This window comes from Panthera leo, chromosome C1 (assembly GCF_018350215.1).
Source record: "Panthera leo isolate Ple1 chromosome C1, P.leo_Ple1_pat1.1, whole genome shotgun sequence".
NCBI classification, from domain to species: Eukaryota; Metazoa; Chordata; class Mammalia; order Carnivora; family Felidae; genus Panthera; species Panthera leo.
This window is the reverse complement of record NC_056686.1, coordinates 198,299,254-198,325,061: the sequence shown is the minus strand read 5'-3', so window position 1 is coordinate 198,325,061 and position 25,808 is coordinate 198,299,254. Positions and strand designations below refer to the sequence as shown.

Below are 25,808 nucleotides of genomic sequence, written 5' to 3'. Positions count from 1 at the left end.
AATTTAGGAACTTAAAAAAGTATGTTGCAAATGAATTTTTTCTTAGTTTATTTTGAGAGACAGAGAGAGAGCATGTGTGGTGGGAGGAGCAGAGAGAGAGAAGGTGAGAAAAAATCCCAGGCAGGCTCTGTGCTGTTGGTGCAGAACTCAACATGGGACTCTATCCCACAACCCTGGGATCATGACCTGAGCCTGGCTGGATCAAGTCATAATGCTTAACTGAGCCACCAAGGTGCCCAAGCAAATGGATTATTTATTTTTATTTTTATTTTTTAGAAAACTAAGTAAGCTACCATCTTAAGATTTGTTGTGCTTGAGAGGCAGCAGCCCAAAACAATCAAATAAAAGCAAATGTTACTGTTTTTAGGAGACTTAGTGACTTCTACATATAATCAAACCAATAGGGGAAAAACTCATTTTAGAATATTGAGGATGGGGGTGAGAGGGGAGAGATTTCCTTCTCCCTAAAGAAGCTCTTCACAAAACCAGTTGAACACCTATGTGTCATAGGTAACTTTTGCTATATGTAATTTTTTAAAAAAAATTTTTTAAAGTTTATTTCGAGAGAGGGCACAAAAAGGAGAGGGGCAGAGAGAGGGGGGTAGAGAGAGAATCCTGAGCAGGCTCCTCCCTGTCAGCGCAGAGCCTGATGCGGGGCTTGCGAGATCATGACCTGAGCGGAAACCAAGACTTGGACACTTAACCGACTGAGCCACCCAGGTGCCCCATTCGCCATATGTAACTTATTTATTCAGCCTTTTTCAGAGTAAACTCTGTCAGTAATATTTGGAGAAAATAGCCTTGCTTTTACCTAGAAAAATATCTTTTAGCAAATAAGGCGAATATAAGCTAAATTAATGTATTAAGGATAAATGGAGTAACTGTCAATAAAAAAACAATTTGGAAGTTTCAACTGAGTGGCCTTCTTGACCTTGATTTTGTTTTAAACAGTACTTGGAAATCATTTTAATGCATGCTCAAAAAGGATGTTTTTCACAAATGAAGTGATGAGTTTAAATACTTCATTATCATCCGTTGATTTTTGGTTAGTGCCCTTTATTTGGTATTTTGAAATGACTTTTGATAAGGGTTGCTAATCTCAGAGATTTTGAACTTGATATTCAAGGATGGACCATATGACTTCATGACTTCTTGGTACCTTAGAACAGTTCATCTATACATGACTTATTATTTATTACTCATGAGCAGTAGGCATTAGAGAAGAGATTTAAATTTGATTCTATCTTTAAGAAGACAAAATTTAAAAAATAAAACAGAACTCAAATCTCAATATCTTCTTTTTTTATTGATGATTTTTAATTTCTTTTTATTTTTTCATTCTATTAGGGCGACCTACCTTCTGTGGAATACCTCTTACAAAATGGAAGTGACCCAAATGTTAAAGACCATGCTGGATGGACACCATTGGTAGTTTTCTATTTGTTTTTTTATTCTCGTTTTATGTCTTATAGTTATTATACTGTATGCAGTTGTCTATACACTCTCTTTTTAATCTGAAGAACATACATTTCACTAAGCAAGAGAAAATGATTACTTTTCATCTAGCTTTTCAATTGTGACAGGGAAGAAATTGGCTGCCTTTTCACTGACTACCTTTAGATTTAGGAATCCAGTTACACCACATTGCTGAATGTAGCTAATAACATGGAGGTAACTATTGGAGCCGACATCAGGCCTCATTTTGCCACATTCCAAATTATTGGAACCAGATTTCTTGGAACAAAGAGGTCAGAGGGACTGGGTATAGGATTATATCATAAGGCAGTGATTCTTACTGAAGATCTATTGTAGCCTCATTTATACCCTACCCAATCGCAAATATATAGAGGCAGTAGAAATCTTTGCTTACAGTGAACATTTTTAAAAATCTGCTTATTATTACTAAAACTGCAATGTGGAGTATAGTCTGGAAAACGAATAGCACAAATACATGGGAACAAGTGCTGTGTGAGCTAATTGCATGCAATTTGAAGACAGCTATAGCAGTGTCAACAGAGGAGGTAGAAGCCCTTACCCTGTAAGCTGGAAATTTATCATAAAATTGAGAGAGTCTTATTAAGCCAGGTGTAAAAAAGGTTTAAAGTTGTAGAGAATGACTTCTCCTTGCCAAATTTTTAAGCTGGGAGGGTTTAGTCTGGATCAGAGTCACTTTGTTGTTTTTGACTCTGCAGGCTAGTTAACCTTTTCAAAGAAAGGTCAATTTTTTTTTTTTTTTTTTTTTTTTTTTAAAGCCAGTAAGGCAAGTTGTAAAAAAGATTGGTGAGTGATTTATTCGAGCACCTGATGTCTAATTTCTGTTATTTTCTCCTGGAAATAGACCTACAGATATTTGGTGGGGTATTGCCCATTATGAATTGAATAGATGTTCTTAAAAAGCACAGTATGTCAGTGGTTTATTAGAATATAGTATAGTGGCATTTTTAACAGTTCATTAGACATAAGGAAAGATTTGCACACGAGGCATCTTTGAATGCCTTGAATGAATGCCCTGTTACGTCAGTAAGCTCTTTTTACTCTATGTTATTTGTGTTATCATCGACACCAGCCATACAGTAATCTGTAGCTTCAGCAAATAGTCTTGTCTTGTAAATACTCTCTCCAGGATACTCACTTTGTGGGGTGGTTATGTATACATGCGGGTGCACCACTTAGGGTATGGCTAGGTACCTGATTTAGTAGATTCTATTCAGCCTTGGAGAATTTCACCTTTTATGCATGATCTAGTTGTTAAATACTTTCTATGTTTCTTGTTTTTAATTTTTTACTGTGGAACAGTTGAGGAGCTAGAGTTGGTTTATAGCTACATTTTCTTCTTAAAAAATGAGCAGTTGACTGAAGGCTCAAATAAATACCATCTTTTTCCATGAATTGCATACATCTTGATCATCATGTATGTCATCACTAAGATTAGTAATAGGGCTTTACTCCGGGCCGACACTTATGGTCTGTATGAATATTTAGGTTAGACCAATTTACTGACTGAAGTTCACATTTATTTTTCTAAAGTGCAATTTTATTATGATATGATGCATTATTCTTCCTCATCACTTTTTTCACTTATTTAATTAGCACGAAGCCTGCAACCATGGGCACCTGAAGGTGGTGGAATTGTTGCTACAGCACAAGGCGTTGGTGAACTCCACTGGGTATCAGAATGATTCACCACTTCATGACGCTGCCAAGAATGGGCACATGGATATAGTCAAGCTCTTACTTTCTTATGGAGCCTCCAGGAACGCCATGTAAGTTGTTCAACTTAAAACCTGGTTTTTAGTTGATTTGTGTTCTTGAGTGAAGGCTGTGAGGAACAAAGGACTTGAATACCGAAGTTGGTGGCTGTCTTTCTTGTCTTTCACAACTGAGGTTAGACATGACCATTACATTCTGTATTTAAAATCAGCACTCATGCTCTTTTCCTTTGTGATACTTACATATTTGAGGGTGATTTGCTCCTTTAATTCAGAAATAATTGCCAAGTTAATTTTGGACAAATTCACTTACTTAGAGTCTGTAGATTGAGTCATACTTATTAATAAGAAAAGAATTAGAAGCACAGAAATAACTGTTTTGTATGCTTCCCAGTATTTCAGAATTTGTTTTAAATATTCTATTTTTTTTATGATTTTCCTGGATATTTAGTTAAAATATGGAAGCATTCTGATGTTGGGCAAGTGCTATTGAGTTATTTCTTAGATTTTTCACATCATTCAAATGAAGCTGTGGGTAAATTGTTTTGCAATGTCAGGGCACAGAGATGCATTAGTGAATGCTGGCGGCTGCATTTTAAAATCGCTATTGTCAACAGTGTCACAAGCAATTGCCATATGTGGATTTTATATCTTTAATCTATAACTTGGTTCATGTCTCCCTATATATTATTTTACTCTTTTCAGTTAATGAGGTAGTTGAAATGGAAATAGAATTGCCTCTTCATGTCCCGGTTGCTTCAATAGGTTTAGAAAGAGCACCCGAAAATCAGGCTTACTGTGGTTACAGAGGCAAATAAGAATTACAAAATGCAAAACTTCTAGGTTGTAATTTTTTTATAGCATAATTGAAAAACAAATTAATAAATAATGCAGGAATGTACCATATTTTGGTGCTGTTAGTTTTGGTAAGTGTGTCTAATATCCTTTATGTCTATCACATGTGATGAGATAGTTGGGGCAAACTCAAGGGATACGTATTTTTATGTATTTTTATTTTTCTGGTTTGTGAGTGTGTGTGCTCATGCGTGTGCATGCACACACACACACACACACACACACACACACACATTACATATATATATACACATGGACCTAACAGATATGACCCTCCTGGGGGGATAGCCAGCCATTTGATAAAGCAAATGGTTACTTGGGTCAGGTGAAACTGAATAGTTTCCATCCGTGGGTTCTTAAATCAGCCATGACTACTTTAATGAATGGAGCACTGGTCAGGGCGTTAGGGAATTCAGCTTTTATTTGTGACTCCATTATTGACTTTATAGCCTCAGGCAGGTTAATTTCTGTGCCTTGGTGTCCTCACCTATAAAACATGGGTGATGCCTGCTGCTTTTCTGTTTTTTTTTCAGAGTATAGTGAGGATTAATGAGCCAAAACACAGGGCCTGTCTTGTGGTTTGTACACCATGATTCTTCACTATACTGTGAAGCTTATTAATATACAAGGTGTGGGCATGAGACAGTGAGCCTAGTCTGCCTTCACAGGTGCCCCTCAGATAAATATGTTGTTTTTAAATAGGCTTACCTAGCGAAGTGGCAGATTTAGGTATATCTGTAGCCCAGCACCATCCAGTAGATCTTTCTGTATTGATGAAATGCTGTATATGTGTGCTGAGCACTCAGTAGCCACTAGCCATCTGCTGCTGTTGAAGACTTAAAATGGGGCTGTTGCTACTGAGGAACTAAATTTGGAAATGTATTTTATTTTAATTGAATAGCCACATGTGCCAAGTGGCCACTGAATTGGACAGCTGGTTGATATAGTTAGGATAGTGGGGAAGAAGGATTTATTTGGGGAAAGGCTGGGAATAACATTAGGTAGAGGACGGTTAGGGAACCATGGAGAGAATGCAGCAGTAGATTGAATCTAGGGTTTAAGAGTGTGATAGCTGTTTCTAAATATTGTTATTCCTTTTTTTCCAGACTGGTTGGTGGTCATCATCCTTAAGTATTTGCTGTGTTTTTTGCTGTTTTATTTCCTAGTAGTGGTTGTTCACCTAATTGACTTCACCTGTTTCCTAACTGGTCTTCTTTTCAGATGGCTTTTCTTTTGTTCATTCCCCATTACTGCAACCCAAGAACTTCAATAAATAAATAAATAAATAAATAAATAAATAAATAAATAACACAAGTCTGGTCAAATCACTTACTAGCTTAAAACCCTTCATTGGCACCTCTTATTGTTTTTCAAAACTTCCAGACATTCATTTGTGGTGCAAGTTAGTAAGTATTTGAATGCATGAAAAGATGGTATATTTTTTCCTCTCTTTTGAAAAAGGGTCCTATGAGATGACAACAGGAATTGCTTCCCTCTGCTCCCTAATTCCCTATAAGTGTGGAGTGAAAGTCTAAAGCCATGTCTCCATAAGCTGCACCTTTGCTAGGATGGTAGAACTGGTTTCCTACGTGCTCCCCGGGCAGAATTGTTAGTCTCTTGTCCACTGGGCATCCATAATCCATAGCATGTTACCTTCTGTGGGTTCATGGCTTTCCAAAGTAATTCCTATAGCCTTGGTGTTTTTTAGATCTGTTTTTCTGCCAGAGTTCTATATATTGTCTTTTTGAATTAAGTACTGACAAGTGACTGTAGATGAAATTCATTCCTTGACTTCCTCCATTTAAGAGGAGCATTGGGAGGGGCATGGGAACTGTATGGGCTTCTTAGTACTCTTTTTTTTCCCCCTTTCTCCTGAAGCTCTTGTCTGGTAAGATGGCTCCTTAATGCCACCTTATAAGCCATTAATATCTCAGACTCTGGAATCTGAGTTGGCAAGCATAATACTTTCTGTTGTTTTTTTAATTTAAATTTTAGTTAATTAACATACTGTGCAGTATTGGTTTCAGGAGTGCAATTCAGCGATTCATCACTCACAAGTATATTACTTTTATTTTCTCTGCTTATTATATCTCTTTTACTCTTTTTTTTTTTTTTTGAGGAATAGTTGACATACCACGTTACTTTAGTTTCGGGTGTACAACATACGGATTCAACTAGTTTGCATATTACACTACGCTCACCACAAGTCTAGCTGCCATCTGTCACCATATAGTGCTACTGCAGTGCCACTGACTGTATTCCCTGTGCTGTTTCCCATGTTCCCATGACTTACTCGTTCCATAACTGGCAGCCTGTGTGTCCCACTCCCCAAACGTCAGTTTGCTTGTATCTCTTTTACACGGAATGGAACTTTTCTCTCAATAACCAGGACTAGGAAGAAGGTTTGGAACTGGAAAGGGCAAAGGCTGTTCTTTGTCCTTTGCTTTTTATGGCTTAGTTCTTTGCTCGAAGTTGTAGGTGGGTAGGGTCTTTCTGCTTCATCTGTGTTTCTAAATGGCAGTCTTCAGCTCCGTAACATTTTGGCAGTCTTCTTCATTCCTTCAAGGTTCAAGTAGTCTGTTTTACTTAGATACCTTCATTTCCTGGTTCTTCAGTGACATCCTGTTAGGTTTTCTCCTACTCTTGCCCTGCTCCTTTACTTCCTCACCCCCCAGTTGGTTATCTGCTCCTTCTGTTCTAGTGGAGTAAACTGATTACAGAGCCATGTGACACATGCCTTCATAGGCCAGTGCACAAGATTGTGTGAAAATCTAGAGTAGGGACTGTAAGTGAGACTAGAGGAAGTCATGAAAGACTTTTTAGGGGAAGGAGCACTTCTACTGAATTTTGAAGAATAGGGGGATGGGCTTTTCAGAAAGAGATGGTAGGTGGTACGGCCAAGACTGCTTGTCTATTCAGTTCTAGGAGCTTCGATTAGTGTCGGTAAGACTGGTATTAAAGGGACAATGATAAGAGGCTGGAGAAGGTGGCAGAGGCAGACAGAGGCATAGTATGCCACAGGGTTCAAATGTTACATTGGAAAGTTCTTCCTGCACATGGGCCAGGACCTCAGTGAAGAGGTGTGTCCAATAACCTGGAGAGGTGAGTCTGAGCTGAGGTAGTGACAGTGAGCAGTGTTGGGGGTGGGGGGGGGGAGGGAGAGAATTCACTCTTTTCATCAGCTTCTTCCTTCACGTGAAGTCTGATAAGTTAAGAAATATCTTACTAGGGTTGTGATTAAAATTGGGTAAGGGTGTGGATTATAGTGGAATTTGATTTTTCATTGAGAAACAGTATGTTTTTCCATTTATTTGAGCCTTCTGTTACACATCTTAGTAAAGTTTTTCATCTATTATATGTATCTGCATTTATGCATGCACTTAACTATTAGATTTTTCTAGGCATTTGATTCTTTTGTTGCTCTGGTTAACTGGATGTTCTGTTAATAAATACAACTTGTCATTCCTGATGTATAGGGAAGCTGTTGATTTTAGTACATTTCTCTTATATCTAGCCAACACCTAATTCTAAGGATCTGATTATCATTTATCAATTCTAACTTCTTATTGCATTTGCCAGTGTTTCTGGAACAATATTATAAAATAATGGTGATAGTTGGCATACTTGTTTTATTCTCATTTTTCAAAAATATTGACTCTAGGTTTACAGTCAGTATTAAAATCAATATTAAAAAATAAAGATCTTCTATTTATTTTGCTATTTTTTAAGAAGACTATACCTTATTAAATGATTTTTTAGCTTATAATGAGGTGATCTTAGACCTTTTGCCTGTTGGTATCATTAATACATTTTAAAATATCTTTTTAAGTTTTATTTTATTTCGAGAGAGAGAGAGAGAGGGAGAATGCCAGCATGAGTTGGGGAGATGCAGAGAGAGGAGAGAGAATCCCAAGAGCGCTCCTCACTGTCAGCACAGAGCCTGATGCGGGGCTTGAACTCAGGAACCATGAGATCATGACCTGAGCTGGTCAGATTCTTAACTGACTGAGCCACCTAGGCACCCCTACATTTTAAAATATTAAACCATGTTGTATTTCTGTGATAAACTTAAATATACTGTGCTATTCTTTAAGCAAATACTTTACATCAGTTTGCTAGGATTTTATTTAGTATTTTTGCATTTCTAGTTACAAGTTGAAATTATCTGTTTTTTTATTTTTAATTTTTTTGCCTGCAGATTTTTATATTAAAATTATATTCATAGTTTCTTTTTAAAAATTTATTTAAAAATGTTTAATTCAGTATGGTTAACATACTGTTATATTAGTATCAGGTGTACAAGATAATGATTTAGCAATTCCATACATTACTCAGTGCTCATCAAGGTAAGTGTACTCTTAATCCTTTTCACCTATTTCACCCATCTCCACACATCCCCTCCAGTAATCGTCTGTTTGTTCTCTACAGTTGAGAGTCGATTTTTGGTTTGTGTCTCTTCCCCTTTTTTTCTTCCTTTGTTCATTTGTTTTGTTTCTTAAATTTTATATATGAGTGAAATCATTTGTTATTTGTCTTTCTTTGACTGGCTTGCTTCACATAGCATTTTACTCTCTAGATCCATCCATGTTGTTGCAAATGGCAAAATTATATTCTTTTTTATGGCCGAATAATACTCCACTGTGTGTGTGTGTGTGTGTGTGTGTGGGTGTGTGTGTGTGTGTACGTGTACACATACATATACTGCATCATTATTCATTCATCAAATGACGGACCTTTGGACTGCTTCCCATAGTTTGGCTATTGTAAATAATGCTGCAATAAACATCGGGGTGTATGTATCCCTTCAACTTGGTGTTTTTGTATTCTTTGGGTAAATACCCAGTAGTGCAATTAGTGGATCCATAGTGGATCATTCTACTTTTAATTAAAAAAATTTTTTTTTAATGTTTGTTTTTGAGAGAGAGAGGGAGACACCAGAGCTTGAGCAGGGGAGGGGCAGAGAGCTAGGGAGACACAGAATCTGAAGCAGGCGCCAGGCTCTGAGCTGTCAGCACAGAGCCCGACATGGGGCTTGAACTCATGGACCATGAGATCATGATCTGAGCCGAAGTCAGATACTTAACTGACTGAGCCACTCAGGAGCCCTTCTATTTTTAACTTTTTGAGGAATCTCCATCCTGTTTTCCACAGGGGCTGCACCAGTTTGCATTTCTACCATCAATGCAAGAGGGTTCCTTTTTCTCCACATCCTCCTCAACATGTGTGTGTCTTGTGTTGTTGATTTTAGCCATTCTGACAGGAGTGATAGCTCATTGTGGTTTTGATTTCCATTTCCCTGATGATTAGTGATGTCAAACATCTTTTCATATGTGTGTTTGCCATCTGGATGTCTTTGCAGAAATGTCTGTTCATGTCTTCTGCCCATTTTTAATTGGATTATTTGTGGGTGTTTTTTGGTGTTGAGTTGTAGAAGTTCTTTATATATTTTGGATACTAACCTTTTGTTGCTATGTCCTTTGCAAATATCTTCTCCCATTCTGTAGGTTGTCTTTTAGTTTTGTTGGTTGTTTCTTTCAATATGCAGAAGCTTTTTATTTTGGTGTAGTCACAATAGTTTATTTTTCTTTTGTTTCCCTTGCCTCAGGAGATACATTTAGAAAGATGTTGCTATGGCTGATGTCTGACATAGTACTGCCTATGCTCTCTTAGAGGATTTTTATGGTTTCAGGTCTCATATTTATTTTTTTTTTTTTTTAAATTTTTTTTTTCAACATTTTTTATTTATTTTTGGGACAGAGAGAGACAGAGCATGAACGGGGGAGGGGCAGAGAGAGAGGGAGACACAGAATCGGAAACAGGCTCCAGGCTCCGAGCCATTAGCCCAGAGCCTGACGCGGGGCTCGAACTCACGGACTGCGAGATCGTGACCTGGCTGAAGTCGGACGCTTAACTGACTGCGCCACCCAGGCGCCCCTCAGGTCTCATATTTAGACCTTTATCTATTTTGAGATTATTTTTGTGTGTGATGTAAGAAAGTGGTCCAGTTTCATTCTTTTGCATGTTGCTGTCTAGTTTTCTCAACACCATTTGTTGAAAAGATTGTCTCTTTTCACTGGATATTCTTCCCTGCTTTGTCAAAGATTGACCATATAATTGTGGGTTTATTTCTGAGGTTTATATTCTGTTCCAGTGATTTATGTGGCTGTTCTTGTGCCAGTACCATATTCTTTTGATGACTATAGCTTTGCAATATAACTTGAAGTCTGAAATTGTGATGCCTCCAGCTTTGTTTTCCTTTTCAAAGTTGCTTTGGCTCTTTGAGTCTTCTATGATTTCATACAAATTTTAGGATTGTTTATTCTAGTTTTGTGAAAAATGCTGTTGGTATTTTGATAGGGGTTGCATTAAATCTATAGATTGCTGGGGCTCCTGGGTGGCTCAGTCAGTTGAGTGTCAATTTCGGCTCAGGTCATGATCTCACCACTTGTGGGTTTGAGCCCAGTGTCAGGCTCTGTACTGACAGCTCAGAACCTGGAGCCTGCTTCAAATTCTGTGTCTCCTTCTCTCTCTGCCCCTCCCCTGTTCATGCTCTTTCTCTCTCAAAAATAAATAAATTTTAAAAAAAAATTTTTAAAAATCTGTAGATTGCTTTGGGTAGCTAGTACAGACATTTTAACAATATTTGTTCTTCCAGTCAGTGAGCAGGGAATGCCTTCTTATTTTCCATTTGTGTTGTCTTCAATTTCTTTCATCAGTATTTTATACTTTTCAAAGTACATGTCTTTCACCTCTTTGGTGAGGTTTATTCCTAGGTATCTTACTATTTTTGGTGCAGTTGTGAATGGGATTGTTGTCTTAATTTCTCTTTATGCTGTTTAATTATTAGTGCTATAGACGTGCAATAGATTTGTGCACATTGATTTTATATCCTCTGACCTTACTGAATTCATTTTTCAGTTCTAGTAGTTTTTTGGTTGAGTCTTTTGGGTTTTCTTTATATGGTATCATGTCATCTGCAAATAGTGAAAGTTACCAATTTGCATGCCTTTTATTTCTTTTTGTTGTCTGATTGCTGTGGCTAGGGCTTCTAGTGCTACGTTGAATAAACATGGTGAGATTGGACATCCTTGACTTGTTCCTGACTTTAGGGGAAAGCTCTGTTTTTCCCCATTAAGTATAATGTTAGCTGTGTTTTTCATGTAAAGCTTTTATTATGTTGAGGTATGTTTCCTTGAAACCTACTTTGTTGAGGATTTTTATCATGAATGGATGTTGTACTTTTTCACATGCTTTTTCTGCATCTATTGAAATGATATGTTTTTTATCTTTTTTGTTTTGATATGATGTACCAAATTGATTTACTTGTGAACATTGAACTACCCTTGCATCTCAGGAATAAATCCTCCTTGATTGTAGGAATTGATTTTTTTTTTAATGTATTGTTGGATTCAGTTTGCTGATACTTTGTCAGTGTTCTTAAGAGATACTGGTCTGTATTTCTCTTGATGTCTTTATGTGGTTTTGCTATCATGGTAATGCTGGCCTCATAGAATGAAAATGGAAGTTTTTCTTTCTCTTTTATGTTTTGGAGAACTTTGAAAATAATAGGTATTAACTCTTTTAAATGTTTGGTAGAGTTCATCTGTGAATCTGTCTAGTCATGGACTTTTGTTTGGTGGGAGTTTTTTGATTACTCGTTCAACCTCATTGTTGGTAATTGGTCTATTCAGGTTTTGTATTTCCCCCTGCTTCAGTTTTGGTATGTTACATGTTTCTAGGAACTTATCCATGACTTCCAGTTTGTCCAGTTTGTTTCATAATATTCTCTTACAGTCCTTTGTATTTCTGTGGTGTTGATTGCTATTTATCCTCTTTCATTTGTGATTTTTTTTTTTTTTTCTTTGAGTACTGTCTTGTTTTTTGATGAGTCTGGCTAGAGGCTTATCAACTTTGTTGATCTTTTCAAAGAGCCATCTTTTGGTTTCATTGATTTGCTTGTTCATTTACGTATTCATTTTTAGTTTCTGTATCATTTCTTTCTGCTCTCGTCTTTATGATTTCTCGTTTGGGGTTTTATTTGTTTTTCTTTTTCTAGCTCCTTAGGTATAAGATTAAGTTGTTTATTTGAGATTTTTCTTTTTTCTTGAGGTAGGCATGTATTGCTATAATCTTCCCTCTTAGAACCCCTTTTGATGCATTCCAAAGATTTTGGACCTTTGTGTTTTTGTTTTGTTTTTTTTTAAATGTTTACTTATTTTTGGAAGAGCCCAAGTGAGGGAGGGACAGAAAGGGAGAGAGGGGGACAGAGGATCTGAAGGGGGCTCTGTGCTGACAGCAGTGAGCCCATTGTGGGACTCAGATTTAACTGTGAGATTATGACCTGAGTTGAAGTCAGATGCTCAACCGACTGAGCCACCCAGGTCCTCAGACCATTGTGTTTTCATTGTCGTTTGTCTCCATGCATTTTTTGCTTTCTTCTTTGATTTCTTCTTTGATTCCCAGTCATTGTTTAGTAGCATGTTATTTAATCTCCTTATATTTGTGCTCTTTCCAGATTTTTTCTTGTGGTTGATTTTTAGTTTCATTGTGTTACTGTCTGAAAAGATGCATGGTATGACTTTGATCTTTTTTAATTTGTTGAGACTTGTATTGTGACCTGTGTGATCTATTTGGGACAATGTTCTGTGTGCACTTGAAAGAAATGTGTATTCTGCTGTTTTTGGATGGAATATTTTGAATATATGTGTTAAATCCATCTGACCAGTATGTCATTCAAGGCCCCTGTTTTCTTGTTGATTTTCTCTTTTGATATGGGTCAATTTATGTAAGTGGGGTATTAAAGTCCCCTACTATTGTATCACTATTGATTGTTTCCTTTATGTTTGTTATTAACTGTTTTATGTACTCCCATGTTGAATGCATAAATATTTATATTCTATCTTTTAAAAAAAATTTTTTTTCTTTACATTTGTTTATTTTTGAGATACAGAGTGAGACAAAGCATGAGCAGGGGAGGGGCAGAGAGAGGGGGGGACACAAAATCTGAAGCAGGCTCCAGGCTCTGAGCAAGTGGTCAGCACAGAGCCTGATGCGGGCTTGAACCCACGAACTGTGAGATCATAACCTGAGCCAAAGTCGGACGCTCAACCGACTGAGCCACCCAGGTGCCCCTATATTTGTTCTGTCTTCTTGTTGGATTGTCCTCTTACTAATTATATAGTGTTCTTTGTCTTGTGTTACAGTCTTTGTTTTAAAGTCTGTTTTGTCCTATGTAAGTATTGCTACCTAGGCTTTCTGTTGACATCCATTTGCATGATAAATGTTTCTTCATTCTCTCACTTTCTATCTGCATGTGTCTTTAGGTCTGAAGTGAATCTCTTGTAGTCAGCATATGGATGGCTCTTGTTTCTTTAGCCTTGCCATCATGTCATCCTGTGTCTTTTGATTTGAATGTTTAGTCCATTTGCTTTCGAAGTAATTATAGCTAGGTATGTATTATTGCCATTTTGTTACTTATTTTGCTGTTGTTTTTATAATTCTCTGATCTTTTCTTGCTCTCTTCTCACAGTTTTCTGTCTTTCTTTAGTGATACATTTGGACACCTTTGTTTTTATTTTTTGCATGTCACTGGTTTTTGATTTGTGGTTACCATTAGTTTTGTATATAATGTCTTCTGCATATAGCAGTCTATATTAAATTGATAGTCGTTTAAGTCTGAATCTATTCTCTACTTATCTTGCCCCATGTTTTAGGTATATGGTGTCATACTTTACATCCTTTTATTTTGTGAATCCCTTGACTTTTATAGACATGCATATTTTTACTGCTTTTGTGCTTCCTACTTTTCTTACCCTTACTTATGGTCTTTTCTTCCCACTTAGTTCCATTTAATGTTTCTTGCAGGGCTGGTTTAATGGTTATGTATTCCTTTAGCTTTTATTTGTCTAGGAAACTTTTTTTTCCCCCTCCTATTCTGAATAATAGCCTTGCTGTGTAGAGTATTCTTGGCTGCAGATTTTTCCTTTCAGCACTGTGCATATATCATGCCATTCCCTTCTGACCTGCGAAGTTTCTGCTGAAAACTCCGCTGATAGTTGTATGGGGTTTCTTATGTGTAACTATCTTCTTTTCTCTTGCTGCTTTTCAAATTCTGTCTTTATCATTACTTTTTGCTGTTTTAGTTACTATGTACCTTGGTGTGGACCTTCCTGGCTTGATTTTGTTGTAGGAATCTCTGTGCCTCCTGGATCTAGATATCTTTTTACTTCCCCAGATTAGGAAAGTTTTTAGCAGTTATTTCTTCAATTAAATTTTCTGCCTCATTTTTTCTCTTTTTTCTTCTTCTAGGGTCTCTCTAATATTTGCATTATATTACACTTGATGGAGTCCCTGAGTTCTTTTAGTCTGTTTTCAATTTGTATAATTTTTTTCTCGCCTCTGGTCACTTGATTACTTTCCATTACTCTGTACTCTCAGTCACTAATTCATTTTTCTGCTTCCTGTAGCTTACTATTTATTCTGTGTACTTTATTTTTAATTTTTATTTCATTTATTTTATTCTTCTTCTCTGGCTCTTTTTAAGGGTCTCACTGATGTCCTCCACCTTTTCCTCAAGTCCAGTGAATGTCTTTATTATCATTACTTTAAATTCTTTATTAGGCATTTAGGCATTTTTTTTTATCTCCATTTTATTGAGCTTTCTTGCTGTGATTTTGTCCTGTTCTTTCATTTGAGACATATTCCTCTGTTTCATCATTTTGTCTCTGTTTCTTTCTTTTTTTTTTTTTTTTAATGTTTATTTTTGAGAGAGGGAGACAGAGACAGAGTGTGAGTGGGGAAAGGACAGAGAGAGAGAGACAGAATCCAAAGCATTGGGCTCGAACCCATGAACTGTGAGATCATGACCTGAGCCAAAGTTGGATGCTTAACCATCTGAACCACCCAGGTGTCCTTCTCTGTGTCTGTTTCTGTGTGTTAGGAAAGTCAGCCAAGTCTCCTGCCTTGTGAAGTGATGGCCTTATGAAGAAGAGGTCCTGTAGTGTCTTGCAGTGCAGTGTCCCGTGTTCACCAGAACATGGCACTTCATGGGTGTCTCCTGTGTGTGTTGTGTGAGCCCGTTTATTGTGTCTTGACTGCTTTTTCCTTCAATCTAGTCATCTGCAGTGGTTCTCTTTGCCAGTTGTGGCCAGTGTTGGGTCCCTGGCAAGGGTGGGGTGCACAGTTTTAACAGGATGCGTGATATTCCATGAGGGCCCTCTACCACTACCACGACCAAGGCCCTGTGAAGTATGCAGGTAGGGAGATGTGGTATTAGCAAGGCTTGCACGGGTCTTCTGGGGGAGGGGACCCACAGCGCTGGAACTGAGGCCGGCTCGACTGGCGGGAGCAGGGCTTGCTACAGACAAGTTAATAAATGTTGGCGCTGCACCGTTGCCCACAGGTGGCTGTGTGTTCATGCCTGGCAACAGGGGAGGGAAATGTTCTCGGTGTAGTCTCCCTGCAAAACCTACCCCTTGCTCTGAGATGAGTAAATAACTCTCCCATATCCCCCAGGTGTTTCCAAACTGCTGCTGCAAGATGCTGCTGCATCTCCCCAGGCTGTATGTTGAACTTTCTTTAAGGCCTGAATTCTACTTCCTAATGCCCTCTGGGGTCTCCCAGAGGGAGAGTATTCAAATTTCAGGCTTTAAGTCCTGCTGGTTGTAAGAACTGTGAAGCTTCTTTCACTTTCAAAGCCAAATGTTTTGGGGATTTGTCTTACCTGTGTAGGCTCCCATGATAGTCCTTCTCTGTGCCTGTGGCTCCCTCCCTCCCAGGGAGGCTGTGGTCCAATTAGCTTCCTACCACTTGTATGCCCTTCCTACCTTCTTCAGTGTGACCTCTACTCTTCTCTCTCATTGTGGGGTTTGTTCTGCCAAGGTTTGGGTTGTTTTCTGGGTTATTCACACTGATATGAGTGTTATCTAGTTGTATCCGTGGGGCAGGGTGATCTTAGGGTCCTCTTACTCCTCCATTTTACCAGCCTCTTCTCTTCCACTTCCTAGAAAGATACTCAAGGATGCTTTCTGCCTTCTCTGGTCTCTGGAACACGCGTGGAGTATCTTACAGAAATAAGCTCTTCCTCCATTCGGCACATCATTATCTATTTTGATAATTTGTATAGTATATAATATTTGAAAATCTCTCCAGTTTTGTTACTAGTAGTTGCCACTCTGAAATAGTAACGTATTGATAGTAGAGTACAGGAACTAGAGTGAAGATGGACTTTTTGTTGTCTCATTACTTTATCTTTACATATATTTTATATTTTATTTTTTTAATGTTTATTTATTTTGAGAGAGAGAGAGAGAGTGCCAGTAGGAGAGGGGCAGAGGTAGAGGGAGAGAGAGAGAATCCTAAGCGGGCTCTGCACTGTAAGCAAGGAGCCTGACATGTGGCTTGAACCCACAAATGGCAAGATCATGACCTGAGCCAAAATCAAGAGTCAGATGCTTAACAACTGAGCCACCCAGATGCCCTTTAAATTTATCTTTATATATTCCCTGTATGCTATAAAAATAAAGTTTACTTATTTTTCAGTTTTATCTGAGACTGATTTTTAGGAGGATGCCCATGAAGATCATCTTACTGATGCTTTGCATAGGGCATACCAGTGAGACAGGGTCTGTGAGGAAATACTGTATTTATTATATTTCTTATATGTATAGCAGAGTATCGCAAACCCATAAAGGTTTGGATCTGCCTTTATATGATTTAGTCAAATGCTGTGATCGTTCTTGAGTACTGAATGTTAAAAAATACTATCTTTATTTCCACATACTTCAGGGCCCTTTAAGCTAAGGAGGCATGTAAGCCAGCCTTGGGTCCACTGATTTGCACTGTAGTATAGACACAAGGAATTGGTGGTTAATATAGTTCCTATTGAAAGCATGTTTAATAGATGACTTATGTCCTTGACACCAAACATAGATTCTTTTTACTCGACATTTGACATATTTTGATTGATTTTATACCTTTTCTGCTACTGTAGGAATTTAACTTGAATTATTTCAATTGGGTGTAAAGCAAACTTGTAGAGAAGAGTAAAGATTTTTATAATTTAGTCTTGGGAGGGAGAAGAAAACCTGAGACAAAATCCAGCCTCAGACTAAGGGTATTTTTGGATGTCTTTGGAATGTAGCAAAGCTTGTATATGAGGACTAAGGGATCCATGTTAGAAAGTTCTGTATTCGGATATGTTCTGCTATTAAGTTGTCATAAATGGTGCTAAGACCATGTGACTTGGCGTGCCTGGGTGGCTCAGTCAGTTAAGCATCTGACTTCGGCTCAGGTCATGATCTCACAGTTTGCGAGTTCGAGCCCTGTGTTGGGCTCTGTGCTGACAGCTCAGAGCCTGGAGCCTGCTTCAGCTTCTGTGTCTCCCTCTCTTTCTGCCCCTCCCTTACTCACACTGTCTCTCTCAAAAATAAACAAACATTAAAAAAAAAAAATTAACCAGAAAGACCATGTAACTTAAAATTTTGGAGAGAAGGCTCAAGAACCATTTTTTTTTAGTATTGCTTATAACATGTGAAAATAACAGTCTTTTTATAGCCCAGGCGGTGGAAAGAGTCAACAACTCAGAAATATAATTAGGAATTGAATATTTATGGAAGGCCAGGTATGAGAAAAGAAAGAATGGAATATGGTTTATCACAAAGCTAAATGAATTTAAAAGCAATTTGTTGAATACTGGTGGAAGAAATCTTGAAACCTTATAAGGTAAGACTTGGTAACTAGGAATTAACTACGTATAGTACTATCATTGATATTCTTTATCTACTGTCTTCATTGTTTAATTTAAAAAATCCAGGGACTTTTAAAAGTTCACCAGTGAAGTCTTCTAGTCCTGTATTTTCTCATGGAAGCTGTGATCCTCAGCTGTGAACTTCCTACTGTAAGGTTTTGGGGCCCTAAGTCTTTATGATAATGGAGGGAATATGTGTATACTAGATGGTCATATATATCTACTTCAAACTTTATCTTTTGTTTAGACTTAATGTTATTCTAATACTTTACTGTTTTTTAAATCACAATTTACTTACAATACTTTCTTATTTGCTTTGGCCTTTTGCTATGTGAACTTTGCCACTTTTAAAAATACATTTTACATTTAAATATAATATTAATTCATTTAACTCCGATTTTACTTCTGTTTTGCATGAGAAGTTACCTCTTATGTACTAAAATAAGAGTCCATTACCCAAGAGGGAAAATTACTTCTGTTTTAACCTCAGGTAAAAAGTTTCATATCTTCTATGCTTCTTCTTTGTCTGTGAATATTTATATTGGTGACTGGTCAAAACTATCTATCTATCTTCCCTACTGCCTTCAGTGCATCCAATGTGAACCTAAAACAAAGCTCTTACATCCCATCAGAACTATTTTGACTGTATGGAGAATAGCATTTTTTTTTTTTTTTTAAGAGATATATAAAGTTTAGGATTTGGCACATGGTCTGCCATTAGCATAGTTTCCCTTGCAAGCATGTAGAATTCGTAATTAGAAAATATTATATGGACCATTGGACCTATTAATTGTCCCATTGCCCTAGTTAATTTTTTAAAAAATTAATCTCCTATGACAGATAATTTATGTTTTACAGCTTAAAAAATAAATGTTGCTGTTTTGAATTTCTGTGCTGTTTCCTGCTTCACAGCAAGCCAAGTGACTTGAAAAATTAAAATCTATGTGTTTGTAATTTTATAGGATTCATAAAGGATTTCATTCATGGACTGTCTTGGTAGCCTGTCATGCATGATAGGTTTAGTATTAGTAAAAATGCCTTTTTGCATGAGTATCTGGGACTGAATGATCTGTGTATGCAAATGGAAGTCTAAATTTGCCCATCTCTCCTTCTCCCCTTTTAAAAGTGGTGAGACTTCTCTTGGGAATAGTCGTGGGCAGTTTCCACCATATTCTTGGACAGAAAGGACATGAAAGGGTTAATGCTGTGACCTGAACTGTTGCCTTTGGGGTGAAGCTGAATAGTTAAACACAGCAGTTCAACTCTTTAGTAAGAACTTACTTCTCATCAGTCTTAGTGATCAAAAAGAATCCTAGTGAGGAGAGTTATTCTGTCTTCAATTAATAATCAGTCACAGTGATAGTCTCCTGTACGTGTGACGTGTCACTTTTCTTCAAGTATTACCTTTTTTTCAAATTTTATTTATTTATTTATTTATTTATTTATTTATTTATTTATTTTCTTTAATGTTTGTTCTTTTTTGAGATAGCGCGAGCAAAGTAGGGGAAGAGAGAGACAGGGAGAGAGAGAATCCCAAGCAGGCTCTGCGCTGTCAGCACATAGCCCAACTTAGGGCTTGATCTCCCAAACCATGAGATCACTGCCTGAGCTGAAACCAAGAGTTGGATGGATGCTTAACTGACGGAGCCACCTAGGTGCCCTGCAATTATGTACATTTTAAACTGATTTTTTTTACACTAAGTCTGTAAAGAAAATGTTAGTCCATTCAAATATATCATTATGGGGAAAAAGGTGTGACTTTCTCGTACCCATGTGATAAAGGAGAAATCTTACCTATGCTGTCTCCTCTTGCTCTGGTTTTTTGAAGGTGCCGTATAAAAACTTGTCTCTAATTTCAGATTTCAGTAGTCCACGACAAAGGCGAAACATGACAGGATTTAATAGGCTCTGTCTCCTGTGATGCAGGACTGAGGCTTAACTGATTATCTTTCAATCTGTAGCATTTGTATGTGCCATTCTCCAGTTCATTAGCAATACAGGAGGGCTCAGGGTTTAGTGAACTGTGTATAAGCAGAAGCTGTCCATAATCCAAGTGCATGTTTAAAGACCATATGAGATAGTAAGCTTTGTGTAGTAAGGACTCTAAATGTAAATTAGAATCCTGCCTGTCATTTATGAAGGAAAACTTCAGTACAAGCATCTTACTTGTGCAGACAATTGTTTTACTGGTTACTTTTTGTTTGAAGCCCACAAGCTGATGGTGGTGCTTTGAGAAGTACTTTCATTAATATTATTCTGTGTTGTCGTAATGGACTTTTATTCATACCTGTGTAAAAACAACTATGCTATAGTTACTACTTATTAAAGTACACTTGATTGGGCTCTTACCTTTTATGTCTGTGAAGTGTGAAATTTTCAGTTGTTAAAAAAGTCTTTTTGTGTACAGTGATTTTTTTGATGGCCTATAGTGTGACGTGGTTTTTTGTTGTTTATTCATTTTTGCACTTGGTGGTTTAAGACCCAGAATAATGGATTCATTATCTCAGATTTCTGTTTTTTGATTGTCATACTTACAGAATATATGTGTGAGGAGATTGTTTATTTGGTATGTGAGCACAGTATTTTAAGAGAATGAAACTGAGAAGTATCAAGTATAGTGGATGAAATTAATTGCCTTTTGAAATAAACTGAGATTGCTCTAAGTGTATGGGAATTTGGAAAGACCCCAAATGTAGCACAATGACTTGTCACTTTGTTGTAAATCAGAGAGCCAAAACACAATGCAGTTCTTGTAGAGAAAGACTGTTGTCAGAGGAAGGTTACAAGTTATTGAACCTAGGCCTAAAGGGAAATCTGAGAGTACAAATTTATCCATATTTACCAGTGCTAATCCAAAAAGAAAGAGTGACTGAACCTGATAGTGATAAGTAACAGTGATTAGAGAAATGTTTGCTGTGGTTCATTTCTTTTCTTGATCACTAGCTTTCTTTTCCTGCTATGCCATCAAAACATCTTTCCCCTTGGTCATTAATGACCTTGTCTCCAAACTGGTGCTTTTGTCCCTCATTTATGTGCCCTTCATGCAGCATCTGAGTTGACAGCTTCCTCCTCCCTCTTCCTTCCACTCTGTTTCCTTCCAGATCTTTCTCTATACATTCAGTGCAATTTTAAAAGCTGGTATTGTACCATGTTCGCCATTTTATATCTAGTTGAACACATTGCATTTTCATGGCTCACTTTAACGGCCATTACATGGACATACCATAATCTTAAAAACTATGAAGTCTTATAAAAGAAATGCTCATTTTAGGACACTTTTCTGGGGGGCTCCTGGGTGGCCCAGTCAGTTGGGTGTCCAGCTTCGGCTCAGGTCATGATCTCACAGTTCGTGGGTTCAAGCCCTGTGTCGGGCTCTGTGCTGACAGCTCAGAACCTGGAGCCTGCTTCGGATTCTGTGTGTGTCTCTCTTGCCCCTCTCCCACTTGTGCTCTGTCTCTCTCTGTCTCTCAAAAATAAATAAATATTAAATTTTGTTTTTAAAAAGAAAACTTTTTTTTATGTTGGCATATTACTTTTTTTTTTAATTTATTTTTAAAAATTTATTTATTTTAAATTCAAGTTAGTTAACATGCAGTGTTTATGGGTTTCAGGAATAGAGCCCAGTGATTCATCACTTCCATATATCACCCAGTGCTCATCCCAAGTGCTCTCCTTAATGCCAATCACGCATTTAGCCCATCCCCCCACCCACCTCTCCTCAATTTGTTCTCTGTATTTAAGTTTCATATGGTTTGCCTCCCTTTCCGTTTTTATCTTGATTTTCCTTCCCTTCCCCTATGTTCATCTGTTATGTTTCTTAAATTCCACATATGAATGAAATCATATAATATTTACCTTTCTCTGACTTTACATAGCATAATACACTCTAGTTCGATCCATGTTGTTGCAAATGGCAAAATTTCATTCTTTTTTGTTAATGTTTTTTGTTTTTAATTTATTTTTGAGAGAGAGAGAGAGAGAGAGAGAGAGGCAGTACATTAGTGAGGGAGGAGCAGAGAGAGAGGGAGAGACAGAATCTGAAGCAGATTTCAGGCTCTGAGCCATCAGCCCAGAGCCTGATGTGGGGCTTGAACTCATGAACCGTGAGATCATGACCTGAGCCGAAGTCAGACACTTAACTGACTGAGCCACCCTGGCACCCCAAGATTTCATTCTTTTTGATCACTGAGTAGTATTCCATTATATATATATTCCACATCTTCTTTATCCATTTATCAGTCAATGAACATTTGGGCTCTTTCCATAATTTGGCTATTGATAGCACTGCTGTAAACATTGGGGTGCATGTGCCCGTTCAAATCAGCATTTTTGTATCCTTTGGATAAATACCTACTAGTGCAATTGCTGGGCCGTAGGATAGTTCTATTTTTAATTTTTTGAGGAACCTCCATACTGTTTTCTAGAGCTGCTGCACCAGTTTGCTTTCCCACCAGCAGTGCAAGAGGGTTCCCCTTTCTCCACACCCTTGCCAACATCTGTTTCCTGAGTTATTTCAGCCATTCTGATAGGTGTGAGATGGTATCTCATTGTGGTTTTAATTTGTATTTCTCTGATGATGAGTGATGTTGAACATCTTTACATGTGTTTGTTAGTCATCCGAATGTCTTCTTTGGAAAAATGTCTGTTCGTGTCATCTGCCCATTTCTTCACTGGATTATCTGTTTTTTGAGTGTTGAATTTGATAAGTTCTTTATAGATTTTGGATACTAACCCTTTATCTGATATGTCATTAGCAAATATCTTCTTCCATTCCGTCGGTTGCCTTTTAGTTTTGTTGATTGTTTCCTCCCAGAATAGCTAGGGCAGTCAAATTGCCCTGCATCATAACTCTCCTGTGTTTTTTCTTTGGCGCACAGCTGGGATTCAAAACCCAAAGTCTTAAAGGACCTGGCATCACTCAGACTCACTCCCTTCCTCCTCCAGAGCAGAGCCTCTCTGCTGAAGAAAGACCCTTGGCTGGCACCTGCAAGGTCTTTTGTCCTTAGGGAGGCAGTAAACCCCCTTCCAAAAGTACTCCAGGAAGGGGACTGTTCCCTCCCAGTGTATCCCAAAGATCACTACACGACACTATGCACTCCAGGACCTCGTCCCTTCTCTCCAGGAGCATGCTCCACAGTTCTGCTCCAAAGAGAGTTGTGCACTTCCACAACCTCAGAGTTTGAGCTCCATCAGCTGTTTGCAAAAAAGAACTGAGACCTCAGTACTTCTCGTTCCCCTGTCCATGGGCCAGGGAGGTTTTCTTCTTGTGCTGTCTCAATGCTGCACTATCTCAACACCTCTCTGTTCTGTCTCTTCATGGAAAGGTTCCCTTTTCCTCCACAGCTAAGCTGTTTTTCTCTCTGCTGATTCACATCCATGCACCTCGTACTTGCCAAGCTGTCTCCCTACAGCTGTGAAGGTCCTTTGCCACTCTGCAGATCAATTTCCTGGGTGTTCCAAGTACTCTGACTTCAAAGCAGCTGTGTTTGAGGGGCAAGGAAAGCCCAGGGTCCCCTCTACTTCTCCACCATCTTAACTCTATCATTTTAGAAAACTTTTTATCATAATACAATATATTAAAATTATTTTGAAACCATGTGTAAGGAAGTGGAATAGTAGACAAAAGTTGTACAGTTTTACCAATTTACTTATAAATAAAAAATGAATGATGGGCAGTATTGAATATTATTGGAATAAACAAGGAAAAACACAACCTTAGTTAAGTCATTGGAACCTTTTTGTTTTCTTATCTATGAAATAACAGATTTCTACAGGTCTCTGAATTCCCTTCCAGTGTAATATTCAGTGACTTATGAATTAGCACATGCTGAGAAGTCTGCATCAACTTATTCCCTAAACCACAGTTGGTTTTCCTGATGGCTGTGATTACTATATAATGTACATACATATTAAAATTAATTTTAAAAGTGCCCTGTCCACTACTTTATTCATTTGTTTGTCATGTGGCACGGTTTTCTTTCTAGTGGATCTGAATGCTTGTCCTATGTATTTATCTAATTTCTGTATTTGTTGACATAGAATACAGAGACTATAATAAGTATGGTAAATTATTTTTATTTGCATTTGAAAGCATTCTACCCTTGGTGATTAATGATTATAAAGCTATGTTAAAAATGTGAATTTGAATACAGAAGAATACAGAGTTGTGAAAAAATTCATGTGTAAGTAACAATATATCCAATTAAAAATACTCCCTAGAATGGTCTGATATCAAATTGAAATTTCACATGTTTTTTTCCATTGAATTCAACAGCTTGTGATACTTGATTCTTATGCTTTGTATGAATTCTGAGTCATTTATTTTAGTATAAAAGTTGTGTATTATTAAGGAAGTTGAAAAAATCTATCCCCTGGTGCATCCATTTAGTTAAATATCAAGTCACACATTCTATTTACTTAAACCCATCTGCACTTACTTTACCAGGAACATATTTGGTTTGCGGCCTGTGGATTATGCAGACGGTGAAAATATGAAGTCACTATTGCTGCTACCAGAGGAGAATGAATCATCGTCAACTCGCCATTGCTCAGTAGTAAGTATGGATTAGGCTTTGGGAAATTTAGGTCTTTTATTGAAATTGATTATGGAAGGAACATAATACATAAATTTCCAGTTAGCAAATTGCTTTCAATCACCAAAAAATTATTGAACATTTTCTTTGTATTAGCTACTGTGAGTTCAAAGACTATTATAATCAGAATAAATCCATCAACAAATATTTATTGACTCCCATATATATTTTAGGGAGCATTCATACTGCAATCAGTGTGACAGATAGAACTCTTATTCTCAAGGAACTCACATTCTAATATAGATGTCTGTAAGACAGAGATGTCTGTAAGACAGATGTCTCTTACAGAGACACTCTGTAAATATGTAAACTAATGTAAATGAAATAATTTCAGGAACTTAAATTGTGTGGTTTGAAGATTTTGTAGAGTATAATTGAGTGGAGCTTGAGGGCTCCAGAAAAGGCACTGCATTAGCTGGAGTCATTGGAGGGCCTTTAGAGAACTGATGTTTGATTTGAAACCTGAATAAGGAGGAGGAGGTATCCAGGTGAACATCTGGAGGACAGGTGTTCCAAGCAAGTGTACAGGGTCCCTTAGTGGATGAGTGTGGCATATTTGAAGGTTAGAGAGAAGGTCCTACTTGACGGTGACTAGTCAGTGTCTAAGAGTACTGGAAACCGCTGAAAGGATTTAAAGCAAGGGAATGACATGATTTGGTTTATGTTTTAGGAAGTTCACTCTGGCTACTTTGTAATAAAGAGACTGAGGTGGGGCAAGAGTGGAGGCAGGGAGATCACTGAGGACTGTTTCATTGTGACAGGATGAGCTATCATGACCTCCTGGGTTAAGGTAATAGTGGAAATTACGAGAAGTATGAAGTTGAGTGTCTATTTTTGAGTTAATGGTACCATACTTTCTGATGGATTATATGTGAAGTGTGGATAAAGTAGAATTAATATGACTAGCAAAGGGGTAGTAGATGGTGGGGCCGTTTCCTGCTGTGGGGGAAGGAAATCAATAATTCTCTTGACCAATTTTATGTCTCTAAGGCAGCAAGTGGAGATCTTGAACAGGCACGTGAGTCTGTAGTTCAGGAAAGAGCTACAAGCTAGAGAAAGTGAAAAGAATGCTTATTCCATAGGAATTTACAGTTTAATGGTGAATATAGATATAAAAAGAGTTCATTACATACTGTAATGAATTTATAATAGAAGCCATAAAAATGTACAGGAGATCCACAGAGAAGGAAGAAGCTGATTCCACAAGGGATCAGAAGAGCTTCACAGAGAAGGTAACAAGAAAGCTTGTAAACTTTTAAAGGTAAAAGTTTTAGCAAGGTATCTAGTAGAATGCTGTTGGCTGCAGATAACAAAACATTTACTCAAATGCCTAAAGGCAGTATATTCTTTTATATAAAGGTAATCCCAATTTAGAATAGCTTTCTTGGGTGAGTTCAGCAATTA

General features: G+C 37.5%; 1 protein-coding gene across 6 annotated transcripts in view; it reads left to right on the top strand.

Annotated features, from left to right (window-relative positions):
• Positions 1–25,808, top strand: part of BARD1 (BRCA1 associated RING domain 1) — an 83,775-nt gene that overhangs the window by 36,652 nt on the left and 21,315 nt on the right. For all 6 annotated transcript variants that reach the window (XM_042950050.1, XM_042950048.1, XM_042950049.1 and 3 more), the window contains 3 exons: positions 1,348–1,428; positions 3,091–3,263; positions 24,257–24,365. In XM_042950050.1, the coding sequence (XP_042805984.1) occupies positions 1,348–1,428; positions 3,091–3,263; positions 24,257–24,365 (363 nt within the window). The remainder of the gene's footprint in view (positions 1–1,347; positions 1,429–3,090; positions 3,264–24,256; positions 24,366–25,808) is intronic.